The sequence below is a fragment of the Felis catus genome, chromosome E1 (assembly GCF_018350175.1).
Source record: "Felis catus isolate Fca126 chromosome E1, F.catus_Fca126_mat1.0, whole genome shotgun sequence".
NCBI classification, from domain to species: domain Eukaryota; kingdom Metazoa; phylum Chordata; class Mammalia; order Carnivora; family Felidae; genus Felis; species Felis catus.
The window spans coordinates 19,912,518-19,930,316 of NC_058381.1; the positions used below are offsets into that span (position 1 = coordinate 19,912,518).

At 40.6% G+C, this 17,799-nt stretch overlaps 1 protein-coding gene across 2 annotated transcripts in view; it reads right to left on the reverse strand.

Annotated features, from left to right (window-relative positions):
* Nucleotides 1-17,495, reverse strand: part of UTP6 (UTP6 small subunit processome component) — a 30,554-nt gene extending 13,059 nt beyond the window's left edge. The window contains exons 1-13 of one of the 2 annotated variants that reach the window (XM_045044416.1): nucleotides 17,234-17,495; nucleotides 15,676-15,760; nucleotides 12,725-12,766; nucleotides 12,187-12,279; nucleotides 11,049-11,096; nucleotides 10,545-10,608; nucleotides 8,404-8,522; nucleotides 6,393-6,470; nucleotides 5,555-5,636; nucleotides 4,488-4,569; nucleotides 3,212-3,423; nucleotides 2,450-2,529; nucleotides 2,017-2,094 (exon numbers count right to left, since the gene is read on the reverse strand). In XM_045044416.1, coding sequence (XP_044900351.1) covers nucleotides 2,017-2,094; nucleotides 2,450-2,529; nucleotides 3,212-3,423; nucleotides 4,488-4,569; nucleotides 5,555-5,636; nucleotides 6,393-6,470; nucleotides 8,404-8,522; nucleotides 10,545-10,608; nucleotides 11,049-11,096; nucleotides 12,187-12,279; nucleotides 12,725-12,766; nucleotides 15,676-15,760; nucleotides 17,234-17,325 — 1,155 coding nt within the window. In that variant the 5' untranslated portion in view covers nucleotides 17,326-17,495. The remainder of the gene's footprint in view (nucleotides 1-2,016; nucleotides 2,095-2,449; nucleotides 2,530-3,211; nucleotides 3,424-4,487; nucleotides 4,570-5,554; nucleotides 5,637-6,392; nucleotides 6,471-8,403; nucleotides 8,523-10,544; nucleotides 10,609-11,048; nucleotides 11,097-12,186; nucleotides 12,280-12,724; nucleotides 12,767-15,675; nucleotides 15,761-17,233) is intronic. The other variant, XM_045044417.1, reaches the window with a different exon arrangement.
* Between the last annotated feature and the right edge of the window lie 304 nt (nucleotides 17,496-17,799).

The window sequence follows — 17,799 nt, forward strand, 5'->3', positions numbered from 1 at the left end:
GAAGAAAAAATAATATAAAAACAGGAAGGGGACAAAACTTAAGAGATGCTTAAATACAAAGAACAAACTGAGGGTTGCTGGAGGGGTTGTGGGTGGGAGGATGGCTACATGGGAAAGGGGGCACTGAGGAAGACACTTGTTGGCATGAGCGCTGGGTGTCATACATAGGGGATGAATCAATCACTGGATTCTAGTCCTGAAATCATTATTGCACCATATGCTAACTTGGATGTAAATTAAAAAATAAATAAATGGGGCGCCTGGGTGGCGCAGTCGGTTAAGCGTCCGACTTCAGCCAGGTCACGATCTCGCGGTCCGTGAGTTCGAGCCCCGCGTCAGGCTCTGGGCTGATGGCTCAGAGCCTGGAGCCTGTTTCTGATTCTGTGTCTCTCTCTCTCTCTGCCCCTCCCCCGTTCATGCTCTGTCTCTCTCTGTCCCAAAAATAAATAAACGTTGAAAAAAAAAATTTTTTTTAAATAAATAAATAAATAAATAAATAATAAAAAATAAATAAAAAGTATTTTGGGGGCACCTAGGTGGCTCAGTTGGTTGAGCATCAGGCTCTTGATTTCAACTCAGGTCATGATCTCACAATTCATGAGATCAAGCCCACCGTCAGGCTCTGTGCTAACAGCATGGAACCTGCTTGAGGTTCTCTCTATCCCTCTCTCTACCCCTCCTCCATGTCTGCCCCCACATTCTCTCTCACTCTCTCTCAAAATAAATAAACATTTAAAAAGTATTTTTTAAGGGTTGCCTGAGTAGCCTAGTCAGTTAAGCATCCGACTCCTGATTTTGGCTCAGGTCATGATCTCAAGGGTTGGTGAGTTCGAGCGCCGCGCATCAGGTTCTGTGCTGACAGTGCAGAGCCTGCTTGGGATTCTGTCTCCTCCTCTCTCTGCCCCTCCCCCGTTTGCCCTTTGTATCTTTTTCAAAAACAAAAATAAACTCTTAAAAAGTATTTTTTAAATGTTAACGTACGAACATTTTTGTGTAAGTTAACAACTTTGTGAGCTGCCAAAAACAAGGATCACTATTTTTTTTTTTTAATTTGAGAGAGAGAGAGAACACACATACACACAATGCACACAAGAAAGAGGGAGAGGGAGAGAGAGGCAATCTTAAGCAGGCTGCATGCTCAGCACGGAACCCAAGGCCAGGCTTGATCTCACAACCCTGGGACCATGACCTGAGCCGAAATCAAGAATCAGACACCCAACTGACTGAATCACCCAGATGCTCCTCACTAACACTGTTTTAAAATCAAGTAAACAAACTCAGAAAAGTTAAGTGGTTTGCCCAAGTTATCTAGCTAGTAAGTGACAAAACCCAATGTAGAAATACCTCAGCGCATTATCCTGGTCTCCATACCAATCCTCACCCACCCCAGAAAGTAGGCCTGGGTTAACAGGTTTCTTACTAGAACGTCAGCTTCTGAAACACAGGAACACATCTAATCTCTCTTTATTTTTTTTCAACGTTTTTATTTATTTTTTTGGGACAGAGAGAGACAGAGCATGAACGGGGGAGGGGCAGAGAGAGAGGGAGACACAGAATCGGAAACAGGCTCCAGGCTCTGAGCCATCAGCCCAGAGCCCGACGCGGGGCTCGAACCCACGGACCGCGAGATCGTGACCTGGCTGAAGTCGGACGCTTAACCGACTGCGCCACCCAGGCGCCCCTCTTTATTTTTATTGTACCAATGCTTAATCTGGGCTAGGCATATATTCAGGAAAAGGATGTTCAGGACAAGATGTATGGGTAAACAAAATAAACCCAAGTTGCGACTCCCTGTTCTGGCTATTTTCCACCATGTAACATTCCTTTCTTTACTGTACAGATTTCATTTCTGGCATATACCAAATACCGAGAGTCAAATGTAATGTCACTCATCTTCCATACCAAACATCCAAATGGGTTTAGTCACATAACACATAACAATATATTAAAACACATGACACCATCATGAGCCAACTGGAATCAAGTACATGTTACTGGCAGTGAATGTGCCCTTACCCACTGCTTGTACTGAAATTCCGGTAGAAGTCTGAGTTCATGTGCCTTCCTGAACGCCATCATGGTTCTTTCCAGCCTCTGAAATCAGAAAAATCTCTCAGTTCGTTACAAACATCCCCACAGGGGTCTGTGGCCTCTGACAGGAACAAGTGCAACCAAGAAAAGGAACTTGAGGTAGTTTCCCTTATGATTAGACCAGCTAAACAGCCACACCAAACACAGCCCAGTAACAGGGTGCTTCTTAATCAGGTGGCCAGAAAAAGGATACAGCAGGCTCAGACCTTCGGAATGACAGGTCAACCACAAGGGGAAAGAGCTTAGGTTAAGTTCTTAGAAGCTGTCCCAGGCCCCAAAGGAGCCACGTGTCTGCTCTTTTTACAGAAAACAGTCACTTTCTAGTCAGCCACTATAACCATGTAACGTAGGTCCTCACCTTCTCTCTGAGGAACTGACTGCTTGTCTTCTTGGTGAATCTTTCCAAGCAGAACGTGATGTAACACTTCCACATGGCCTCTGGAAAAGTCAGATTATGCGGATCACATCACTAGTTCTCTCCATTTAACAGTCATCATACATCTTTCCTTTGAAGGGAAAATTCCTCTGAAAAAGGGTTTAAGCTAGTCCGGTGAAAAAAACTAGTTATTCTGATTACAGCTAATCAAACATCTCAAATACTAATGACTTAACTATAAAAAGTAAAGGGCAGCCTGTGTGGCTCAGTCGGTTAGGCGTTCAACTTCAGCTCAGGTCATGATCTCATGGCTGGTTTGAGTTCAAGCCCCGCGTCGGGCTCTGCGCTGACAGCTCAGAGCCTGGAGCCTGCTTCAGATTCTGTGTCTCCCTCTCTCTGCCCCTTCCTTCCCTGCTCACGCTCTCTCTCTCAAAAATTAAACATTAACACTCCAATATATAAAATTTGGAAGCAAGTCTGTATGAAAAGAGAATTAGAGAATGACAATCTTCTGAATTATCATTTCCTATGTACCATTTCCCCCAAATGGATACCATTACTACTATCGACGAAGGTCATCAAAGCTCCATCTTTGACCACCACAGAACAAGTTGGAAAGGCAGGCACACTGTAAACTAGCACAGACAGAATCCTGAAACTGACGTTGGTAATGGGAACGGAAGCTTCGGCTTCCCATTCGTGAATACTAACTTCGACACCACCCCAAGGTTTGGTGAAGTTCACCTGTAGGGAGAGTCTTCACCGCCTCTTCATACACAGCACAGCACCTCTCCTCCTTCCGGCCCACCTCCACTGCTCTGGCTTGTTTTGTCGCAGGCTGCTCTCCTCCTGGCTGTGACTCTATCTCTAATTCTCGCCGTGCCACATAATCCCAAGTGAGAGGGTCATCTGTGTGTAGAGCCTGAAGGCTGAAAAGCAGTTTGCTGGCATCAGCCCTATGACACGAAACTTAACTCAATATCAAACAGACAGTTCCCAATGCTCTAAAAATGCACCCAGGGGCACCTGGGTGCCTTAGTCGGTTCGGCAACCGACTTGGGCTCAGGTCATGATCTCACAGTTCATGAGTTTGAGCCCCGTGTCGGGCTCTGTGCTGACAGCTTGGAGCCTGGAGCCTGCTTCGGATTCTGTCTCCCTTTCTCTGTCCCTTCCCTGCTTACACACTGTGTCTCTCAAAAGTAAACGTTAAAAAAAAAAAAAAAAAAAAAATTTAAGAGTGCACTCAGGACACCCCTTTAACAATTCCATTACCAGGAGACAATTCCCCAGCAAGCCCTCCAGAGATCTTCATGCTCACTGCATAAATTTTGTCAATCAATCAGAGTTGTGGCACATTTATTAGGTTTCAGAATGTTTCAGATTTCATTCACAAGTTAGCTCTCAAAGTTAAATCATGTGTGAGGTATGTGTGATGAGACAGTCCTCGAGCCCTGGAGAACCTTATATCCAGGCTCTTGATTTTCTGTAACAGAGGCAAGAAAAAAAAAAAAAAAAAAAGCATGACCTAAACCTCTACCAAAGCTCTGAAGGCATCCAAAGGGCAAACAAGCCAAGTTCTGTTTTATCTCCTGTGAAAGTAAGGGGTGCTACCTAAGAGTGATGTACCCACAAGGCAGGCTGCAAAAAAATTCTCAAACAATATGCTCCAACATTAAAGAATAAAATAACCTACAGCAATCACCTGCAAACCTTTATGAGGACCACTCTCATTCTATGGACAAAAGACATACCAGCACAGCAGAAATATACGTCTTGATATCAGCTGTTTGTCACGGAGTAAAGACAAACTAACTCCCAAGGGAAGCCCAGAAGTGAGTCAAACAAGTTCTCCAGAGATATTTACTTTTCTATGACTTACTATGATACAATAGCCCTAAAACCTTGCTTTCTTCCAAGGACTTAGCATAGTGTCTTCTTTCCCTCTTTCTAAACACCCAACCTCAAACTTTTACCACAAGATCGGAAATAGACATATTCACCTTTCCACGAACTTACTTACTCATCATAAATTTCTCTTTGCAGATCTTTGGCAAAGTCAAATAGCTGTGCAATTGTAAGCAGTGACACGTGAAATTCTGCACCTAAAATTTTAAAAATTGGGAAGGGGAGTAAGACTGTCAAGTGTCATTTTACTGTAAAGAACCACTTTCTTCTACAAGAAAGTACCACTTTCTTGATGTACTAGAGCTAATTCTTTGTATTATTTGAGAAATAGGACAAAACAGAAAAAATCACCCATAGCCCCACTACACAAAGTCATTAGTGATATTTTAGAGTATTCATAAGTACTTCTTTTCTTCTAAACATCTTAAAAGCATAAAGAAATGTTCTAAATCACCTATTTCTTTCCAACCTTCCATGTGAATTAAATACTCGATAAACTTACTTAAATGTTCAAGTATACCCTAAGGGGCTATCAATGTTTTCTGAAAGAAACAGGACACTATTCCCATAGAATTTTATATACACTCTAACAGAATTTCTAACATAAATTTTCAACATTAGCTAAAGGTCTTCTTCCCTTTTAATTTTTTTAATGCTTATTTTTTAGAGAGAGAAAGAGACAGAGTATGAGTGAGGAAGGGGCAGAGAGAGTGGGAGACGCAGAATCTGAGGCGGGCTCCAGGCTCCAAGCTGTCAGCACTGAGCCCGATGCAGAGCTCAAACTCACAAACTACAAGATCATGACCTGAGCTGAAGTCCGTCGCTTAACCGGCTGAGCCACCCAGGCGCCCCGGTCTTCCTCATTTCAAATAGAACATTGTGGGGTGACTGGGTAGCTCAGTCAGTTAAGCATCAAACTTCAGCTCAGATCATAATCTTGCAGTTCATGAGTTCAAGCCCCATGTCAGGCTCTGCACTATCTGCACGGATAATGCAGAGCCTGGTTGGGATTCTCTCTTTCTCTCTTTCTCTCTTTCTCTCTCTCTCTCTCTCTCTCTCTCTCTCTCTCTCTCTCTCTCTGCCACACCCTCCCCACACATATTTGCATTCTCTCTCTCTCAAAATAAACATAAATAGAATGTTGCACTTTCCATCATACATAAATATTCAAAACATACGTACCTTTAATTATGTTCACAGAATTTTTGTAGATAATCCGTGCCAACTCGCCCTTAAGGATTTCTTCAGGATAATCAAGATTCCCCTAAAGAGTATTATAGTAAACATAACTTAACAGATAGTGCCAGTAACTAGAAAAAGCACTAGGATAAAAATTAACAGCCCTAGACTATCTGTGCCATATGACCTCTGGCAAACCACGTCTCTCTCTGGGCCACTTCCCTCACTTGTAAAATGTGCTGCTTGAACAAGACCACTGACCTTCCCAATGTGTTCTCTCAGGCTCCTAGAGCAATAGCAAGATCACATGGCTTAAGGCCTGACTCTACTTAGACCAGAGCAGGTCAGGTTTTACATGGCTTGTTTACCCTTCTGGGTAAACTTTTATTTGAATAAAAAAGTTCACAGCTGGAAACCACAATAACAGATGATAGCAAAGTTCCTTTTTCAGCTCAAACATTCTAAAACTTTTCTTTAAAATTACCGTCACCAAAAAAATTATATAAAAAACTAGGAACCACACATTTCACAACCTTCCTCGAGCTCCTTCAACCCATTAGTATGTCATTTAATGAAACCATAAAGTATTAGGGAAACCATTTACCCTTCTATCAATAATAAATTATTTTGAGGACTACTTCAAACAGTCCAAATGTGTATTTTTAAAGCACAGAATTCCATTTTTATTACTAAGCCCGTTTAATTAAATCAACTCTAGATTCATCTCAAAGTTTCAAAACCGGCATTAAATAAAAAATACATTTAAAAAATTGTCTCTTATTCCTAAGAAGGCTCAAAGCACTATTAATTGTTAATGTGTGATGACACGTTCGGATCTTACCACGTCCATTTTGGCTTTTTCAAATTCTTCCTTTTCCTTCCTCAGTTTCTCAGTATGCATCAGCTCCATCCTAAAGTACTATACAAGGGAAATTATAAACTGAAAATCTTTGGAAATATATTTTTTTTAATTAGAAATACATAAGATGCCATTTTTTACCCATAAATATCAGATCTGTGAAAGTCTGGGGATAGCGTGATATTTTTTGTTATGAAACTAGATGACACTGACAAGAAGGGAGTTCCTTGTGATGGTAGAACAGCTCTGCATTTTGATTGTGGTGGTGGTTACACAAATCTACACATGTAAAATAAAAAAAAAAATGACAGAGAACCAACCATATGCATACATTAGACCAATGTCAATTTCCTGATTTTAATATATGTATTATAATTTCATAAAATTAACCATCAGGAGGTGCCTGGGTGGCTCAGTCGGTTGAGGGACTAACTCTTGATTTCAGCTCAGGTCATGATCTCACAGTTGTGGGATCGAGCCCTGTGTTGGGCTCTAGGCTGACAATGCAGAGCCTGCTTGGGATTCTCTCTCCCCCTCTCTCTCTGCCCCTCCCCCACTTGCATTCTCTCTCAAAATAAATAAATGTGAAAAAAAAGTTTTATAAATTTCTTAAAGTTTATTTATATTTTGAAGGAAAGAGAGACAGCGTGAGCGAGAGAGGGGCAGAGAGAGAGGGAGACACAGAATCCAAAGCAGGCTCCAGGCTCTGAGCTGTCAGCACAGACCCCAACACAGGGCTCAAACTCCCGAGCAGTGAGATCATGACCTAAGCCAAAGGTGGACTCTTAAACTGACTGAGCCACCCAGGCACCCTCTAATTTACTTTGAAAAAGAATAAGCAATAAATCTATTTCTATTTTTGGAAATACCAGTTTGAGTATTTAGGAAAACTTCCAAAAAACATAAACAATACTTCCATAAAATAACCTTATAACGGCAGGGAGGAGTGATACTTACTGTTTCTCAATCAAAATACTACAGGTAGCAAAGGGATATCGAAAAGAATATGAAAACAAGGAAAGAAATGCTGAGCTGCAATATAAAACATCATCAAAGAACTACAAGACCAAAAATCACTAGTTAGGACAGCTACAGAACCTACAAGCATAAAGACCCAAATCGGGGTGCCTGGGTGGCTCAGTCAGTTAAGCATCTGACTTTGGCTCAGGTCATGATCTAGTGGTTCGTGAGTTCGAGCCCCGCGCTGGGTTCTATGCTGACAGCTCAGAGCCTGGAGCCTGCTTCAGATTCTGTGTCTCCCTTTCTCTCTACCCCTCTCCTGCTAGCGCTCTGTATCTCTCTCAAAAATAAACATAAAAAAAAAAAATTAAAAAAAAAAGACCCACATCTTTTTCCATCAAGTAAGGCTTCATTTTCAATTGAAGACAAGACGGTACTTTCTCCCTTATCCTGACAAATACCTCAAAAAAGGGCAGCTTCTAATAATACACCATTTTTAGCGCTTGCTTTTTTCCTAATTGAAAGTCTGGCCATCACTGTTCTAGTGCCTCCCTCTAAGGCGTTAAGTCCAGCAAGAGGGGAAGGAGGGATATATCTCAAGAAAAAAGAGACAATAAGAATAAGTGGGGAAAAATGAAGAGAAGCCAAAGGAAGAAGATAGAGAAAGAGAGAGAAAGGAAGGAGAGAAAGAAGATAAGAAGTAGGGAAGGTAGATGCAAGGGAAAAAACAACAAAGGTATAAAGATGGCTGAACCCTGGCCCCACAACGAAAATAGGTAGGGTCCAGTTCCCCACCCCTCCCAACCATGATGGGCAGTAAGAGTTCTAATCTCTCACTAACAACCTGGAAGATGCACATGGTCAACACCTAATACTGGCCAAGAAACAGCTTCGCCGCTCTCCTTTTCCAGCAGCTCCTCTACTTATCCCTAGCCTCCACAAATCCAAGGCTTTTTAACTTAATCAAGAATGTAAGTCTACAGAGGACCAAAACTGAGACATCACTCTTTCACCTTACAGGTACACAACTCACCTCTTGATAAAGTTTTGGGCACTCTGGATGAAAGCGCAGAGCTCGAAGAAATAGTTGTCTTGCACTTTCTGAAGATAAGCGATCTTCCATTTCCCATTTGGCTGCCATAATCCACAAAGCTATATAAATAAAAAACATCAGACTTCATCTCAATAAATCAATCAAGTCAGACTAAAAAAAAAAAGATCAATGCTCCAATTTTAATACTCAAAGAATTTTTTTTTAATCTTCCCAAAAGAGGAAAGGGATGGAGAGAGGGAATTTCAATGGTTATTTGTAAAGTATTGCTGCTTTACCTAAAATTAGAGTATTCTGGGGCACCTGGGTGGCTCAGTGTGTTAAGTATCCAAGTATTGATTTCAGCTCAGGTCATGATCTCACAGTCCATGGGTTCAAGCCCCGTGTCAGGCTCTGAGCTGATAGCAAAGAGCCTGCTTGGGATTCTCTCTCTCCCTGTCTCTCTGCCCCTCCCGCATGCTTATGTGTACTCTCTCTCTCAAAATAAACTTTAAATAAAATAAAAATAAATAAATAAAAATTAGAATATTCTGAAGCGAAGAGGCAAATGATAACATCTGTGGGTACTTATGTGCCTCATTCAATCTAAGATCAACATCACTATAAGTCACATATAAACTTTAGAACTATAAAAATACTGGAAGAAATTGTGCATCTTAGAATCCACGAAATAAAAATATTTCACTCTTTTTCTTTATTTAAGTAGTTTATAATTTCTTTTGAATGGCTCAACTTTAAAAATAAAATTTTTATCACACCTGTTGGGAATAAAGGCTTTAAAAACAAAAACCTTTGTCTTTCTACACAGGAAATCAACGTCGAGTTAACATTCCAGCTATTTCCCTAGAAACTTAATAAAAGTCAGCTATGTTACCAGACAAGACTGCCTTCGGTAAAAATGACTCATGGTTAGTAACCACGTCTGGACTAGAAGGGTTATTAATGAGAGAGCGCGACTGCTTTGGGCTTTCCTGAGCATGTGACTCCTGAAATCGAGCACAGTCCTTTCTAGGATCCCTGGAAGCTGTGCCCATCCACAGGACTTCTAAATCAGAGCTGTTCCTCTACCCATTCACATGGTCTCATTCCCTCACACCTGAACTGTCATCTTGGGGACCAAGGACTGGCCTCCAAATTGCTAAGAGTACTCTACTAAAGACTCTCACCTAATGCTGTAGCCTCTGGTGAATTAACTGGTGCCAAATGTGGCCTATCTTAGCCTGTGTAGCATGAACCTGGTTGAGCCTAATACTTGAGAATAGGCACTGGAGTACCTCCCCTATAAAATTATGTGCTATTTCACACAGTATTCACAAGAGAAGTCTTTCTCTTACAAAACATGAGTACCTAATATGTGCCAGGCACTCTTGTAAAATCTGCGTTAACATTTTCCCCTTTAAGTTTTTAAGTTTTCCCCTCTAAGTGCCCCTTAAATGTGAATACATCCAAATAGAATCTCTCTCAAAGGACCAAAGAGTTTCTTTTATCATCATCTAAAAAGAAACTTAGTGGGGTGCCAGGCTGGCTCAGTCAGTAGAGCAGGTGACTCTTAATCTCTGGGTCATGAGTTCAAGTCTCATGTTGCATGCAGAACTTTTTTTTAAACTTTTAATGTTTATTTTGAGAGAAAGTAGGAGAGGGGCAGAAAAAGGGAGACAGAGGATCCCAAAAAGGCTACACACTGACAGCAGAGATCGATATGGGGCTTGAACTCACAAACCATGAGATCATGAGCTGGGTCGAGGTTGGAGGTTTAACGTACTGAGCCAACCAGACGCCCTACACAGAGCATATTTTTAAAAATAACAATAAAATAAAGTAAAACATACTTTAAAAATAAATGAATAAAACACTTTTTAAAATAAATAAATCAATAATAAATAAGTAAATAAAAAAGAAATTTAGTCCTTCTTACCCACAGATACAATACTCAACACAATAAATGATACACAATATACAGGGATGAACTAAGAGGCAGCTATTCAGAAACCAGAACTGCTGAGGCCTAGTACCTATGCTCAAGTTCTCAAACTAATTTCTTTTAAGTTTATGAAGCAAAATAAATGCCAAAATAGCTTGAGTCTACATAAAAGGTAGAAGAACTGACAAGGATCTCACCATACCTGGCTTGTTTGAATGAATGGCCAACATGGCAGAAAATACCTTGCTAAGTTGAGCTTTGGTGGCCTGTAAGAGAGAAAAAGCAATTCTACTTCCTATACACTGAACTCATTATTAGTCATCTCTAAGTGATCTGTACTGTTTCCTTACCAACTCAAAATTCAATGGGGCAAGATATGCTCTTGTAGGACATAGAAACAAATATAGACATACTCATAGTTTTTTCTACCTAAACCACTACATGCAAACATTCTAAGTATCTAAACAAATCTAACTTTACTAAATAAATACACACAACAAAGATCATCTTCTGACTTAGAAACCATTTATATAGTCTTCAGATATGCAAATGTTGTTACACTGAAGTTCAGCCTTCTTGGAGTCTTTTCCGATTTACTAACCCTACAACTTTGGAGAAAACATGGAGTTCAGTACTCAAGCACAGAGCTTAAAAGGCAGACTTACTAAAAGAACAAGGAAGCAAGACACAACTGTGCAATACTCACCCATTTCTTACAAAAGACTATATAGGATAGCCAAAGTTGAACATCATCCTGCAAGAAAAGCAATGTAGTAAGCTGCTCGAATTTGAACTTAATACATAATACACTTTTGCACTAATTAACTTTTTTTTAGAAAGAGAGGTAAATTTCAGGAAAGCCAATGTATTATACATTGCTCAGCCTATTAGGCTGTTACTCACTGAGGTCTTAGATCTCTTAAATGTGTTAACTCCATCTGGCCACCCGTTCTCACCTACCATGCTCCAAGACAAAATTTGTTGTCTATCCAATTTGCTCAATGCAGTTTTGTTTTCATTTCTTTAATGTGTATTTATATTTAATGGTGAGGGGAGAGGGGGAGGGGCGGCGGCGGAGGGGGCCAGGAGACAGAGGATCCAAAGCAGGCTCCATGCTGATAGCAGAGAGCCTGATGTGAGGCTCAAACTCACGAACCGCAAGATCATGACTTGAGCTGAAGTCAAACATTTAACCAACTGAGCCACCTAGGCGCCCTTTGTTTTCTTTTTAAAAATATTTTATTTATTTTTGAGAGAGAAGAACAGGAGAAGGGCGGAGAGAAAGAGAGAATGTGAATTCAAAGCAGGCTCCATGCTATCAGCACACAGCCTGACATGGGGCTCAAACTCACAAACCGCAAGATTATAACCTGAATTATGCTTAACAGACAGAGCCATCTAGGCGCCCCTTGCTCAATGCAGTTCTTAACTGGTCTCAATCGGGTAGCAACCCCAAATTTGTCATTCCCAGGATCTAAAGTACTCCCAGTCCCAGAGCCCAACTTGAAGAACATCAAGTTAGTGAGGTGCTGCCCCTACTCTAACCATTTATCTTCCACCTCCAAGTCTTCAGTGTTCTTCACTTAGAGATTTATCCATACATCCCAAATTTCTAATCCTTAACCATGTATCGAATCCACCTTTTTCAGTGCCATCCTCAAAGAAGAACTATAAGGTAATGAGATCAATTTTCTTCACGGTTTGATAAGTGGTTTCAAATAATACCATTATTAGGTTAAATATTGAGACACCCAAGAATAAACAATACATTTGAATACTGAAACACAATACATATAATACATGTCTTCACATCTCTTATAATTAAAGATGCTCTGATCACTTACTTTCCATTTTGCTGAAGCACGCCGGAAGACACCTTGTACCCGGTGTACAATAGAATTCTCAATCTCATCCTTCTTAAATGAATACCCGATGCGCTTAAAGGTGACATTAAAAAAAAAAAAAAAAAAACAAAGCCTCAATTTAATCACATTTATCCATAACAACATTCCTACTTGATCTTAAACTGTACTGATAGGGGTGCCTAGATGGCCCAGTCAGTTGGGCGTCTGACTCTCGATTTCCGCTCAGGTCATCGTCTAATGGTTGGTTGAAATCAAGCCTCGCATCATGCTCTGTGCTGACAGTGCGGAGCCTCCTTAGATTCTCTTTCCCTCTCTCTCTGCCCTTTCCCACTTGCGTGCACTCTCTCTAAATATTTTTAAAAAGGTGCTGATAAAGAAAACAAATGATTACAAACACCCATTATGAACACAGCACCACACAATTTATCAGTGCCAACTGCTTCCCAAACCCAAGTTCTAGCTATAGAACCACACTACCTAATCTAAATTTTTTCCAATTTCCAGAGTATCTACTTACAGTTCTTCTTCTCTGAATCAACTCCAAAAGATTAATTTCATACTATGGAAGAAAAACATATAAAAAAATAAATAAAATTTATAACCTTTTAAATTATAACCTTTTAATTTATAAACCTTAATTTATAACAGGAACTGCATTTAGTTAAAATCATAAAGTAAATAAAAATCAAGAATATAAAACAAGATTGGGGCAGCTTGCTGGCTCAGCCGGTAAAGCATGCAACTCTTGATCTTTGGGTCATGACTTCAAGCCCCACGCTGGGCACAGAGCTTACTTTAAAAAAAATTAAAAAAAAAAAAAAAAAAGACTATAAAAGAAGATAATATGCTATCAAGCATAATTTGTAGTAAATGTCTGTTAAAAGTCAGTGATAATTCACCTTACATCTACAAAACTCATAAATCCATGTTAGCAAGCATATAAACATCTTAGATGCAAAGAAAGTATGTTTCTAAAATCATAATATTTCTAAGATTTGGGGCTCCTGGCTGGTTTAGTAGGAAGAGCACTCAACTCTTGATCTCAGGGTCATGAGTTCAAGCCCCACGTTGGGAATAGACATTATTTAAATAAATAAACAAACTTTAAAAAAAAGAAAAGAAAAACTTAAAAAAAAAGACATAAGGTTCATAATATCAGACTTTCTAGTCTACAACAGCATGTTCCAACTTTGAGTAAATTAACCATGCAAAAATATTAGCTTAACATAAGCAAATGAAAGACACAGTTGTGCCTAATTGGTTCTCCCTACCCTACCCTCTGAAGGACCACTTAAAACCTCTTAAGGTTCTCTAAAAACCACTACTATTCAATTCCTCTCTAAGCCTCAGTTTGAAGACTGTTAGAGACACAAAACTTAAGGCTTCACAAGATTCTATGCTTCATTTTACAAGTGCTTTATGAAATATTCAAGCATACAGAACACCCAAGCAGCTATTACACAGCTACATCAAAGCCTACATTTTATTAAACTTGCTTCGAAATTCCCTATGTATCATGTCTAATTCCACTCTTTTCCCTCCCCAGAAAAAATGACTATCTTGACTATTTATTATTCTGAAGCAAAACTTTGGACTTTATTATAATACTTTCTTGAATGCTTTTTTTGTGTGTGTGTTTTTTTTTTAATATTTATTTATTTTTGAGAGAGAGAGAGAGAGAGAGAGCGCGCGCGCGAGCATGAGCAGGTGCCTGGGTGGCTCAGTCAGTTAAGTGTTCGACTTTGGCTCAGGTCAGGATCTCGTAGTTTGTGAGTTCAAGCCCCACATTGGGCTCTGTGCTGACAGCTCGGAGCCTGGAGCCTGCTTGGGATTCTCTGTCTCCTTCTCTCTCTGCCCCTCCCCTGCTCATGCTCTGTCTCGGTCTCTCAAAAAATAAATAAACAAAAAAAAATTTAATTAATAAGGCTAACATTCTTTTCATAAGTTGATCAGTGAATGGTGTTTCCCCTTTGTGAACTGAATGTTCCTATTTGTGTTGTTTTTATCCTTCATAGTTGTCATTTTCTTCTGAATCTGTAGTTCCTTAGATATTCTAGATTCAAAATATACGTGCTGTGGGGCACCTGGGTGGCTCAGTCGGTTAAGCGTCCAACTCTTGATTTCAGCTCAGGTCATGATCTCTCGGTTTGTGAGATTGAGCCTCGCACTGGGCTCTGCACTGACAGTGCAGAGCCTGCTTAGGATTCTCTCTCCCCCCTCCCTCTCTGCCCCTACCCTACTTGCTCTCACTCTCTCCCAGAACCTCACTGATTTAAAATGCCACTTACGTCTTATAGCAAGTTTATATGGTTGTGACAGTTGTGTGCACAGGGCGGGGATGTGAGTGAAAGTATGTACGTGTGGGAGTGTGTGTGTGGGAGTGTGTGTGTGTGTGTGTGTGTGTGTGTGTGTGTGTGTGTGTGTGTTTAATTTACTTATTTCAGTTATGGCCTCTAAAGCTAATCAACCTAATCCACAGGTACCTCTTCAAATATTTGAAGAGTGGAATTATCTGCCACTTCTCAGGTCTCCTTAAGGTTAAACGTGTCTATTTGTATTCTTTCAATGATTCCTCCTAGAACAAGGTTTCCATCCTGGCTGCCTTTTAACTAACCTTTCAAAGTCCTTCTTAAAATGCAGTCTCAAGCCTAACACAATGCTCCAGACACTGTCTGTTAAGTGCAAAACACCTTTTTTCAAACTAACATCTTCTGAATGGCTACTGTTTGCAGTGTTCTTTGCTCAGCTAACTTACTCATCACTCTACTTTTGTTAATATGGTCCATTATTTTTTTTCTTTTGTCCTTTTCCAAGTTTATTCCTGAAGTATAGTTGACACATAGCAATCCACCATGAGCTCCGAAACCTCTTCCAAGTACAAGAGTCGTAGCCAGGTCTCATTTGTTCACCTGTTGTTGTTTTTCCAATCTAAACTCAGAAAACCTCCAGTCTTATAATATTACATCTTACCACTGGGTCCAGATTTTGTTATCTAACATATTAGCTATTCTCCTCTACCTGAAAATTGGTCTAGCATGTAAACTTTAGATTCACTCCAATCTCCCATTCATTTATAGTACTGAAGAATTTGCAGTATCCCTCTAAGGTAGCAGACTTACAGACACATAAATATTAACTTTCCAACCATCTACCATCATCAAACTCACTCTCCTTTATGTCTCCCCACAAGAAATAGTATGTCAATTCTCTTGCTTAAATCCTAATACACAGTATCTTTGGCAGTATCTGGTCTACTAACTCCATAGAAGGAAAAAAGAAAATTTCAGTTTGCCAAGGACTAAAGCCTTAGTGGGGCAACGTTATTCCCAGACCACTTCTATTCCTGTTCGAAAATTACCCGTTTAATCAATTCTAGAATTCTGCAAAAAACACTGAATCAAGCTCACCATTCTAGAATTGATTTAAAATTTGTGAGGGGACTAAAAAGTAGTGAACTTATCCACTTACTTGAACATAATTGATGAAGTCTTCCTTAAAAAGAGCTCTTCGCTGTATTTTGTATTCCAGATCTGAAGCCTTCTTAATGATAGCCCTGAGGAGAAAGCCATTTAAGATATGACAGTTGAAAAAAGCAGAAGTTAAATAATTTTGGAGTTTTAAGTTTATTTTAATATATTTAAAACATAATATATATATTAAAACATTTCCAAAACCTGAAATTCCCAAATTATACTTCATAAGCAAGTTTTCTCTTACCTGATTACTTCTGTGTGCTTAGGGTGTGTGCATCAGGATTTTTTTTCAAATGTTTATTTATGAGAAAGAGAGAGACAGAGTGTGAGCAGGGGAGGGGCAGAGAGGGAGACACAGAATCCGAAGCAGACTCCTGACTCTGAGCCGTCAGCACAGTCTGACACGGGACTTGAACTCACAAACCATGAGATCATGACCTGAGCTGAAGTCGGATGCTCAACCAAGCCACCCAGGCGCCCAGTATTTTAAAATTTTCATGAAAATCATCTTAGTCAACTGCCAGGACCATTGACATTCCCACCAGCAAAGCAAATAATGTTAAGTACTTTACATTATTTGTATGTGATATTAGTAAAGATTTCTTTCCCTCCAAATTCTGGTCACTTGGGTTTTAATAATAACCAAGTATCTTTTCTAAATTCCTTACTTCTGAGTTTTCCAACACTCAAACTAGAAAAAAAAAAAAAAAACCTAGATTGTCTCTACTGTCTCTATCTAGAAAGGTTTATTAACAGTACAAAGGACTCATGGGAAAGGATTGACTGTATTTAGCTAAAGAGAAAACACAACATGTGTATATTAAGAGAATTTAATGCAAGATGTACAAGGTCAATTACTGTCTCTAGTTAATGGTAATAGTAACATTTACTGAACACGCACTGAGAGTCCACACTGCTGGAACACCTGGGTGGCTCAGTCAGTTAAGCAATGGACTCTTGATTTTGGCCCAGGTCATAATCTCACGGTTCTTGGGTTAGAGCCTGGCATCAGAACCTCTTGGGATCCTCTTCCACTCTCTATCTGCCCTTCCCCCTACTCTCTCAAAAATAAACATTAAAGAAAATTTTTTTGAGTCCACACTATGCTGCATTTCACTAACAAAGGTTTACTTCAAGGCCCCCATTGTCACATTACTACATTCCCAGCCATTGTAAAATGCAGCAACAGTCACAGAAAACCACTAAAAAATATTAGGCTTAATTGTAACAAATTACTGAATGCCAACCTCGTGCCGGACGTTGTTGGCTAAAGCCTGGGGTAGAATACAAAATTGAATTAAATGGTCTCCATCTTCAAGTCTTACTAGAAAGATTTATCTCTTGGCACCCACTGCAGTTTGCATCTCTAGAGCAGTACAAACAGACCACCGTGCAACGAATGAGAAATTCTGGGAGTCAACAAAATCTGAAAATGGGCTTCTGCCATGTTACAAAAAATAAACACAATTAGGTGCCCCGGCATCCCTGCCCCCCCAGGCTCCCCCCTCCCTTCAGCCCGCCCCAGCTCTTCCACTTCCTCAGCTCTTTCTCACTTAATCTCCGCATGACTGAACAATCCAATACGCTCCAGCTGTTCCAATTCGGGGAGTCGATCTTCTATGCGTTCCTGAATTATCTCCGCCATGAGGTCACAACTCTACAGCCCACCGGCGAGCCTCTCGACCGCCAACACGCGCACGAAGCGGCCACCATCTATTCCGGAGACCTAGCCCTAGCGTTCGCACGTGCTGACGTAACGTGCGCCCTAGGTCCCGCCTTTTCCGCTTCCGCCGCCTCCGCCGTCGGAGACCGCCCTCCAGCCCTTGCGGCGGCTGTCACCTCTCCGAGGCCGATTGTGGGGCTTCCGCGGAGCACCCCTCCGTCTCGGGAGGATTCACGTTAACTGGAGTGGAGGGGCGGGGCCAGAGTGGGGGCGGGGCTAGACGCGCCCTGGGCTAAACGTGGGCGGGTTCGAGAGAGCGCCTCCCAGTGTCTAGAGGGGTTACCTGAAAGGAGTGCAACTCGTTTCTGCAGAATACTGTCTCCTTTTATTCTATTGCGGTCCCATGTCTTCGCTTTCCAATAGTAAACGTTTCAAAAAGTCAGTAATGAAAAGCGT